Below are 10,354 nucleotides of genomic sequence, written 5' to 3' on the forward strand. Positions count from 1 at the left end.
AAGATGATACAATAATAATAATATTAATCTCGCCCTCTATACCCTTTAGTGTACACAGCCAAAAAACAAAAAAGAAAGGAAAAACAAGAGAAACAAATTCATCGCTCTGAAGTCGACGAACCCGGGACCCATAAGTCCCACCAAAATCAAAGATCTCTAATCTTGTCTTCACCTTCTTTCTATGCTCATACCGGTATACCAGCAACTCTTGGTTAATATCAAACGACCATAAGTTCTATGACAACATTTAATTTTTAGGTAGACCGTCCTACGAAGAAAGAGTCTCGAACTAGACAATAAGCACACGAACATAGGTTGCATCTGAAAATAGAATATGTCCCATGAGCAAACAATTCCGTGAATCTACTCTAAAATGACTCTAGTCCTGGGCTTATATGTACGATACTTGCAAGATATGAAATCAAAAAAGCGAGAGATAGTCGCAGTTGCCCCGAGCTTGAATGCACAGGCTCTGGCAGCCACCGAAGGCCAAAGGGCATGTATAGACGGACGACGAACGAGAAGCAGGGGTCCGAGAAGGCGTCGTAGCAGGTGGCTGAGCACACCTTGGACGAGCTCATGGACGGTGAACAATGGAGGACATGTCGTTGCCGCTAAGGCTCGCCGCTCTGTGCAGGGGCCGAGCCAGGCCTCAGGCCACACAACGTGGATCACGTCGGAGAGCACAAGCACAACAACGATGTCGCCCCAACCCTTACCGTCCTTGAGCAAGAAGAGCCTGAGCCAAGAACAGACGATCGTTGCCAGCCTGGTGCAAGAAGGCTCCACCCGGCGGCCGTCGCTCGCGCGTGCTGGCGCTGGCTGAAGCACCTGGCGCACCTCGCCTTGGTCGCGTGGGCGCTCTGCGCCGCAACATCTGGCTCCATGCTAGCGCTCCTCCTCCTCGGGTCGCTCAACGTCCCCTCCTGATATCGCTTCTATCACCACCCACAAGAAGAGCCACCGTCGTTCCAGGTGCACGCGAAACACTGCTGCCCCAGATCTAGGCGTCTGGGCAAGAAGGGCCCCGCCGCCACCTTCTCTGGAGTCTAGACGACGTCTGGCAGCCTCCTCCTGACGGCGAGGAGGGAGAAAGGGGCAGGGAGAGGTGGCGACGGCTAGGGTTTAGGCCACCGCCACCCGAGCGAGAGCCTTAGCTCTCACTTCTCAAGGTTATTGGAAAATAGTGTCTGCGGAGTATTAATTTTATTGCTTTATGAAAATGATGAATTTAACCCTAACTTTACATTTTTAGGTGAAGCTGAGTTGTTGAATCCTATCAAAAAAAGCTGAGTTGTTGAAGTTGGAAGTATTTAGATAAAGGTTGAAGTTGGAAGTATTTAGATAGAGGTTTGTGAAGCTAATAAGTTGATTGTCGTGAAATGAAGCAGCCACAAACACCCCTAATGCCTTGCTTGAGAGCTATAAAACCCGAGGAGATTGAAAGGACTAAAATCTACTTCTTATTTAATTTTAAATAAAAGGAGGATTCTATGCTTCAATATCCTCGGGTTTTCTGGATTCTAAACTAACCTTAAGAGAAGGATGAATTAATCAATCTAATATTTTTCTAATCTGTAGGCTATTTTTTATATACCATGCATTTATATATGTAAGTAAGTGTTTGACTCCCTCAAGAGGACAGCGCGGGCACAGAAGGCGGGCAACTACCTCAGTTGGTCGGTTGTGTGAAGTATTTTGGGTGATTTTGTTATACGTTGGAGATCTGCATATGAACGTTTGCATCTGCATTCTATAACTTGCATGTTTCTGATGTCATGGTCTGTGGTTTAAGGTGATGGCAATAAAACGTACGGGTTGCTCGCTTCGGGTACGTAGCTCCCAATTAGGATAATATATAAAACAAACTCACACATTGTCAAACTTTGGGAGATGATGAATAAACAAAATTAAATTTAATGTTCAAAATAAAAAAAACAAACAAACGTAACTTGCGTAACAACTTAGCGAGGCAAGGTGGCCCCGACAAACTACTCCGCCCGTCTACACGCTGTAGAACGGCGATTTGATCGCGTTGAGGTCGACGCCGCGGAGCCTCGCCGACGACTCCAGCTGGCCCCTAAGGGTGTTCTTCTCGCGAAGCCTCGCGAACTCGGCTCGTCGCCTGGCCTGCTCGGCGACCTCCGACAACTCCACGAAGCTGCCGCTGCGCCTGCCGCCGGCCTCGGGCTCGGTCACCGGGAGGCCGTGCAGGCTGCGCTGCGTCGTCGCCCACTGCGCCATGCGCTCCTCCCCGCCGTAGTTCTTTTTCGTCGTGAAGGCCGTCTGTGTTGTTGAGATTGAGAGAGAGAGAAACAACAGAGCGTGAGTAATACTAAAGGATAGCATGAGATTGAAGCAAACCATGAACACGTACCTTGTTCTGCAGGAGATTGTTCCAGGCCTTGCCAGCCAACACGTAGCGGATGGCGAACTTGAACAGGTCGAGCGGGACGAAGGTGACGACGCTGTAGAGCCAGATGACGCCCGCCCACCCCCACCCGATTCCTCTGATGTGGGCGAACCCAAAGTCGGCCCACACTGCAATCAGAGTGGCAACCTGCAACCACAAAGCGGCGGTCAGGTCAGCTGGCTGGGCAGAGGTGAAACGAGATGGTGATCATTAGGCAGCAGGACATACGATCTGCGCGATCACGAACGCTGCGCACAGCAAGAAGCCGGGGCGTTCGGCGAAGCACCAGCTGCGAGACCGCGTCACGAAGATGAGGGCCTGGCTGATGATGCTGACTTGCAGGTACAGGGCAGACATCATCTCCTCGGTGCTGCCGCGCAGAGATCTCACGTGGAAGGTGTTCTGCGTTGACACAACGAGAGAGAGAGAGAATGGCAGTGAATAATCGCCCTGGCAAAGATCTAGGTTGTTAATGAAGGAATGCTTACAGAGAAGAAGTCTGTGCTTCTCATGGCCCAGAAGAACACCACGGTCATCACAGCCATGTAGGTTCCATACACCACGCCCGTGGCAAAGATCTCATTTAGCTTCCAGCTATCGGGGAGCGGCGACGGTTTGACTCTGTCCTTGGCAATAGTCATGATAGTGCCTGGAATCATTCATATAATAGCAATGCATAGAGATTAACGAACAGTACGCATGCAATTGAACAACGCCTCTGATGAAGTAGGGGGCAGTGCAAGCTCACCATCGTTTAGAATGGCGATGACCAGGATCATAAATGGCGAGAAATCAAATTTCCATATCAATGCAATCAGCAAGAATCCGAGCTGCACGTTCACAGTTCATAAGAATTTCAGACAATACTCTCTAGATTCTTTGCAAGGCCTATGTCAAAACAAAAAAAAATTAACTTACCACAATACGAATAGTGATCGACACCGCGTATATCTGACCAAAAACAAGAGAACGGATTAGGGTCAGGTCAGAATTGATCGACACAATCGCCAGAGGAAGAATGCTCACAGTGTAGTTCTTCATTCTCTGGAAGATGGCCCTGCTGGTGAGCACGGCACTGATGATGACACTGAGGCCTTCTTGGGTAAGAACGATGTCGGAGGCGCTCCGTGCCGCATCAGTGGCTCCCGCCACGGCGATTCCGATGTCGGCTTTTTTCAGGGCGGGCGCGTCGTTCACCCCGTCTCCCGTCATCCCGCAGATGTGCTTCATCTCCTGCAGCCTCTTTACGATCTCGTACTTGTGCTCTGCATCAAGAACGCACAGCACCATTGACAATTGTTATAGCAGTTCATGCACATTGCAATGCAAACCCCCTCCCCCTCCTCCCTACCTGGGAAGACGCCAGCAAAGCCGTCGGCCTTCTCGATCAAGTCGTCCACGGGGACCGAAGCGGTGGCTTCATCTTTGCTCTGCCCGAGCAGAGCGGACGACGGGTACATGTTGGTGCCCATCCCTAGCCGTCTCCCGGTCTCCTTGGCAATGGCGAGCTGGTCACCTGCAATGCAAGCAAAGCAGGTCAGAACATAGCAACGTGAGTGAAAGAAACCTCTCGGAATGCGAGGCGTACCGGTGATCATCTTGACGTTGACACCGAGGTCGAGCGCGCGCTTGATTGTGTCGGAGCTGTCCGACCTCGGAGGGTCCAGCAGAGGAAGCAGACCAACGAATTCCCATGGATCTCCGAGGCTCTCTTTGCTCTTCTCCGGAACTTGCTGTAGGAAAGCAGGATAAAGCATTATATTTTTTTCAAGTACCATCGACTGCAAACTCTGAGAGTCATAAAACCATACCTGTCTTGCAACCGCAAGAGATCGAAGACCACGCTCGGCATATTTGTCTATCACAGTGTGAACCAAGTTGCACACGTCGTCTCCACAGTTGCAGAGAGCCAGTATCTGTGTGCCATAGGAGAGTAACATAAAAAAAAGCTCAGGAATGAATTTTGAAATTCAGAAAATAAATAACAGAAAAACGTAAAACTCCTCTATTCTCGGGCACCGAATGCATGGCTGCTCCAACAGAAAATCCATCTGATCTCATGCATCCGCATGCACAGGGTCTCGGAAGAAAATCCAACAGAAAATTCAGAAAAAAAAGAAGAGATGCATGAGAAAGCCATGCACGACTACGTACCTGTTCTGGTGCACCCTTGCTGACACGGTGCCAGCTCCCATCGGCCAGATCGATGTAGGTGAGAGCCGTTCGCTTGTCGACGGGGTTGAACGGGAAGAAGTGCACCTCCTCGATGCCGTCCCTGGCCTCCTTCGGGTCACCCAGCATACCGACCATGGCGGCGTCGATGGCGTCCTGGTTCTCCACCCTAGACGCCCTGGCGGCGAACAAGATAACGTCGTCCTTCGTAACGCCCGCGGCGAAGATCTCAACGAGGGTGCGGTCGACGCTGAGCTTGTTGAGGGTGAGCGTGCCGGTCTTGTCGCTGCAGAGCACGTCCATGCCCGCCATCTCCTCGATGGCGGTCATGCGCTTGGTGATAGCGCCCTGCAGCGACAGCTTGTGGGATCCGATCGCCATGGTGACGGACAGCACTGTGGGCATGGCGATCGGGATGCCGCCGATCAGCAGCACGAGGAGGTTGTCGATGCCCTCGCGGTAGCGGCGGTGCTGGACCGCGTACATGACGACGACCTCGACGATTACGCCCATGGCGATGGCACCTATGCAGAAGTTGCCGATGGCCTTGAGCACCTTCTGGAAGTGGCCGACCTGGTTGGTGCTGTCGACGAGGTGCGCCGCCTTGCCGAAGAAGGTGTGCACGCCGGTGGCGATCACGACCGCCTCGATCTCGCCCTGCTTGCACGTGGACCCCGAGTAGACGCTGCTGCCGGGGCTCTTGGTGACCGGGAGGCACTCGCCGGTGAGCGCCGACTGGTCGATCTTGAGCGCGTCGCCCTCCAAGAGGCGGGCGTCGGCCGGGACGATGTCGCCGAGCTTGATGCTGATGATGTCGCCCGGGACGAGCACCGCCGCGTCCTCCTCGCTCCATTGGCCGTCCCGCAGCACCTTGGTCTTGGGCGCGAGGTTGGCCATGAGCGCCTCCGCGGCGCTCCCGGCGTTGTTCTCCTCGACGAAGGAGATGGTCGAGTTGATGACGAGGAGCACCACGATGCCGACAAAGTCCTGCCAGTCCGGCGGCCGGTTGTCGCCGTTGGCGAGCGCGATGGCCATCACGGCGGCCATCTCCATCACCCACGACAGCGGGTTCCACATAAACATTAGGAACTTGAGCACCTTGCTCTCCTGCAAACACACACGAGGATATCGTAGATTAATTAATACCTTTCTGGAACACTTAATTTAATCAGATTGTGTGTCGGTCAGCTACAAGAATGATCTAAGATAAAGAGACGATGAAATATAGGACCTTTCTTTCTTCTAATTTATTGGGACCAAACATGAGGACGCGTTTCTGGGCTTCCTCGGTGCTGAGCCCTTCCTTGCAGCATTTAAGGAAGGCAAACACTTCCTCCATAGAGATGTTCTCCTGCATTTGTCAGATCGAAATAAAGAACAGAACTAAATCGATTTTTGTCGAAAATAAAACACATAGAACAGATCAATCCAAAATATATAAGCGTTAATCTAACCAGATCAACGGCCTCTTTCCTGATCTGCTCAAGGCTAAGCTCCATGGCGGAGGTCATCTCCATTGATGTGCGCAGCGATAAGATACGCGGCCGCCCGCAGCCAGCCAAAACCTCACAGGGTAGTAGAGATGGAGAGCTACGGTGCCTGTAGAAGAACTCTCGTGGCGGCCCGAGGTAGATATATATATGCAGAGCCACGGTGTCAACTTGATAAACTCAGAAGTACATAAATAACAGAAAAACTCCTCTATTCTCGGGCACCGCATGCACGGCTGCTCCAACAGAAAATCCATCTGATCTCATCCGCATGCACAGGGTCTCGGAAGAAAATCCAACAGAAAATAAAAAAAAAGATGCGTACGGTATGAGAAAGCCATGCACGACTGCTTACCTGTTAAGCTGTCCGATTTTTTTTTGTTTTTTACTCATTATGCGACAAAAATGTACAATTAGACCCCAAGAAATTTTATATGTATTTTTCGACCCGATACTCAGCGTCATAGTCTATGGCGCCGAGGTAACACAGCTCGGCGCCATAGCCTATGGCGCCGAGCTCTGACGTGGCACTAGCGGCTATCTGCGTCTTAGAGCTGACGTGGCGCCGACGCGGCCTCGTAGCTCGGCGCCACAGATCTTAGCGCCGAGCTACGGAGGCCTATAAAACCGGCCGCGCTGCTGGCCGAGAAGACCTCATCTCTTCTCAATTCAAAACTTCATCAAAAGTTGTTGTATTCAAAGTTTCGAGTTGCAACACTTCGTAGACCAAGGTATGGTGTCTCACTGATTCGTTTTATATATTTGTCGGCGTTTCGGACCCGCGAGGACCGTCAACCGACCAGTAAATTTATTGTTGCGTGTCCCTGCCCAGATGGGTTGATGCAAGATGGAACACAAGAGGGAAAATGAGGCTTATGTTATCTCGCACCGGGGTGCTCGTAGTAGGGGTTACAAGCGTCACGAGAGAGCGAGGGCGAGAGCGAGAGAGAGTGTCTCTGCTTGCGTCCGTCTCTGCCTGTCTCGTCTGCCCCACCTCCCACTATGTCGACGTCTCTGTGTGTGTCCACGTATGTCCACCTGAACGTGTGTCAATGTGAACGTATCTCTACCTGGACCTCTTCTGCGTGAACCTGCCTTCGGAAGGCCCTGGTCATCCCCTTTTATAGATACAAGGAGATGCTCAGCTGTACAATGGGGTGTAGCTATGTGCTAACGTGTCTGGCGGAGAAGCGTCTTGAGCCCTGTACACGAGCTAACGTGGCCGTCGGAGAAGTGCCTTGAGCCCTGTAGAAGCACAGCTGTCGGGCGGCATGGATCCTGCTGACGTTGTCTTGCTTCCGTAGGGGGTTGAGAGCAATCCGACGTCATGGGCGCACGCGGGGAACCAACATTACATGTTACCGGAGTAACCTTAGATGGGACACCGGTCTTGTTCCTTCGTAGCCTGAGGCAGCTAGCTAGGAGTGGGGTAACGATGCATCCCCTGTAGCGTAGTCGGTCCGAGGCCCAGATCGGGCGAGGCGGAGGCTTCTCCTGAGGCCGAGGCTGAGGTCGGGCGAGGCGGAGACCTTCTCCCGAGGCCGAGGTTGAGGTCGGGCGAGGCGGAGACCTTCTCCCGAGGCCAAGGCTAAGGCCGAGGCCTAGGGTCGGGCGAGGCGGAGACCTTCTCCCGAGGCCGAGGCTGAGGCCGAGGCCTGAGGTCGGGCGAGGCGGAGCTCCCTGTTGCGCCCGAGGCCGAACTCGTGGGAGATCGTGACTCAGTTTTACCCTGGTGGTTGGCACAGTAGCCGGAGCGGGGCGAACAACGCTGTTTTCCTGTCAGATCGGTCAGGAAAGGGGGCGAAGTGACTACGGTCACTTCGACCTTGCCGACTGAGGCACGCGTGTCAGGATAAGGTGTCAGGCGATCCCCGCATTAAATGCGCATGCGATACGGTCGGTTGGTAGGGCGATACGATCTAGGCTCCAAGTGAGCATAGGGTGCGCTCACTGCCTGAGGAGGCCCTCGGGCGAGGCGTGAATCTGCCCGGGACTACTGTTCCCGCCCGAGGCCGAGGCTGGGCTCGGATGAGGTTGCCTCCCTTGGTAGATGAGGCCCTAACTTGAACCGCGCTTTATCAGCTGTTTACGGTTTGTTCTGAAGATGTTTCCCAGCCGGATTAAGGAGCATTGGGGGTACCCCTAATTACGATACCCGACAGTAGCCCCCGAGCCTCAAAGGGAGTGCGGGTGCTAGCTTGGAGGTTCTGCCAGATGTTTGCAAGGGGACCTAGCCCTTCTCGGTTATATTTTGTTCCGGTGGGTGCGCGCGAGCGCACCCACCGGGTGTAGCCCCCGAGGCCTCGGAGGAGTGGTTTGACTCCTCTGAGGTCTTAATTCTTTTTGCGATGCCTCGGTTGGCATTGTTGTTCTCTCATGCGGCCTGGCCGTAGCCCGGGTGCGCGGTCAGGCTCCGAGTTTTCACGCTGGTTTGTTGACGTGGTCAACGGTTCGGCCGTAGCCTGGTGCGAGAGCAGCCCCCGAGCCTCTGCACGGAGCGAGAGGACGATCAAGGACCGTCTCGACTTTTTATTGTACGCCCCTTCGTCGCCTTTCCGCAAGGAGGAAGGGGGAAAGCGCCATGTTACCCTCGGGGGGCACGAACATGGTGTTTCCAGTGAGTTGCTAACGGGTGATCCGAGTGGACGCCCGAGCCCCGTTCGATAAGGGTCGGCTAGTGGCCCAGAGGCGCGCTCCAAAAGTACATGCAGGTGATTTGTCGGACCCGGTCCCATTCGATAGGGTCCGAGGGCTCGATGCCTCCCTCTGGTGGGATTCCGTTACAAAATCGTTCCCGCTGGTCTCGGAAAAGTCCTAGGGTACCTTGGGAGCGTAGCCCGAGCCTCGGCCATGTAACGGACGTACCCAGGGTCATCCCTGACTCTGCGTGCTCTGGGGCGGCTGTCGAACCCTTCCGAGGGGCCAGCCTTCGAACCCCTAATCAGTAAAGGGCTCGGAGCCCAGGTGCTCTAGGGCGGTTGCCGAACCCCGGAGGGCGCAACCTTCGAACCCCTGATCAGTAGGAGGGCTCGGGGCCCGTTCCCTTCGCTGGGAAGGATCCTTTTCCAAAATATCCCCTTTCCCGGTCCCTGTGGCAAGAGAGAGAGAGGGAAAGAAAAAGGACATGAATTTAAATAAGGCGACGCACCTTTTTTGACGCGGTCATCATGACGGAGGTGAAACGACGCCCGCTTCTCCTGCCGGAGGTGTCGCTTGCCCTGCCAAGGAGTTAATGCGACGGGACGGGCGATTCGCGGGGCGTCTGTTGCGCGTGCGCGAGCCATTCGAGGAACGGAACACGGGCACGTCGTCTTTACTCCGTGGGAGAGGGCTCCCCTGCCGTTTTAGCAGAGGGTGCGAGCCTGTAGGTGATTGGACCGCTGCTTCCGCCCGCCTGTTGCTACAATTACTGTCGGCCTGCCTCTGGTCATATCAACCGTCGTGCCTATCCCCGCGGCTGACTGACCCGTGATCGTTGCACTCAATTGGCACTGTTGGGTCACGCGCAGGGTTGCCTCGAGTCGCGGCACTGGTTCTGCAGTCGAGAAGACGTGACATTGGCGCGAGTGGCGGTGCGGTTTCCTTGCACGTAGTAACCGTTGCGCCGGTTACATGACATGTGGGCCCGAGCCTCCATGCTGGACCGCTGGATGCGGCGAAGCCGAAAGGGCGCACAACCGTGGTGCGGTTGCATGCTTTCTGCGTGCGCGGTCCGCCCTTTCGACCGCTGGTTTCGGCGAGGATGGGGGAATGTTTATAACCGCAGGGCGATTACATGCTTCGTGTGTGGCGATTTGGCTTCTTCTGTTTCAGGTCAGCTCGCATGACGTGTGGGACCCAGCCCTCGCGTCGGAGGGCGAGAACCCTAGAATGCGTCGGTGGAGACTTTGCCCGTGGCGCTTGGGGGTGCGAGTGAGGAGATCTGCCTTTAAAAAGGGGTCGATCCCCGGGGCAGTAGCCATGCCTTCACACTTATGGCATTCATCGCGCCCTTCCACCTTCCGGGCCCCCAGATGGGGTGCACCTGCGTTGCCTTCTTTTTGCTGCTGTTTGAGGAGCGCGACCCCGTGGGGGTTGGCACTCTTCAGTCACCGCTCGGCTTCAAGGATTTTCATCATGCAGCTCGGCTGCAGTCCCTCACCAATGGTCACCCGTAGGGATGATCACCAGCCTTGTGGTGGGGAGAAGCAAGCCGGGCTGCGGCCTCTGCCCCGCCCTCAGCTTCAAGGATGTTCATCATTCGGGCTGGGCAGGAGGGCGCACCGAGTTGGGGCCGCCT

The 10,354-nt window shown here is 54.5% G+C and overlaps 1 protein-coding gene across 1 annotated transcript; it reads right to left on the reverse strand.

The window, feature by feature from the left end:
• Nucleotides 1–1,892: 1,892 nt before the first annotated feature.
• On the reverse strand, nucleotides 1,893–6,172 carry LOC103631462 (plasma membrane ATPase). The gene is made up of 13 exons (XM_020544964.2): nucleotides 6,040–6,172; nucleotides 5,817–5,936; nucleotides 4,568–5,692; nucleotides 4,225–4,329; nucleotides 4,002–4,146; nucleotides 3,765–3,929; nucleotides 3,440–3,678; nucleotides 3,332–3,364; nucleotides 3,162–3,243; nucleotides 2,902–3,062; nucleotides 2,642–2,815; nucleotides 2,378–2,560; nucleotides 1,893–2,286 (listed from the first exon to the last, which is right to left on the reverse strand). Exons 1-13 carry the CDS (start codon nucleotides 6,100–6,102, stop codon nucleotides 2,005–2,007), a joined length of 2,877 nt encoding a protein of 958 aa, XP_020400553.1. The 5' UTR covers nucleotides 6,103–6,172; the 3' UTR covers nucleotides 1,893–2,004.
• Between the last annotated feature and the right edge of the window lie 4,182 nt (nucleotides 6,173–10,354).

Source organism: Zea mays, chromosome 1 (genome assembly GCF_902167145.1).
Source record: "Zea mays cultivar B73 chromosome 1, Zm-B73-REFERENCE-NAM-5.0, whole genome shotgun sequence".
NCBI lineage: Eukaryota > Viridiplantae > Streptophyta > Magnoliopsida > Poales > Poaceae > Zea > Zea mays.

What these genes read in the sequence shown, in the direction of transcription:
- LOC103631462 (XM_020544964.2), bottom strand. Translation starts at nt 6,102, where the DNA reads ATGGAGATGACCTCCGCCATGGAGCTTAGCCTTGAGCAGATCAGGAAA. An exon ending in CGATCACTATTCGTATTGTG is followed by an intron (nt 3,244 to 3,331) that starts GTAAGTTAATTT and finishes GTGAACGTGCAG; the next exon opens with CTCGGATTCTTGCTGATTGC. An exon ending in ACAATCTCCTGCAGAACAAG is followed by an intron (nt 2,287 to 2,377) that starts GTACGTGTTCAT and finishes TCAACAACACAG; the next exon opens with ACGGCCTTCACGACGAAAAA.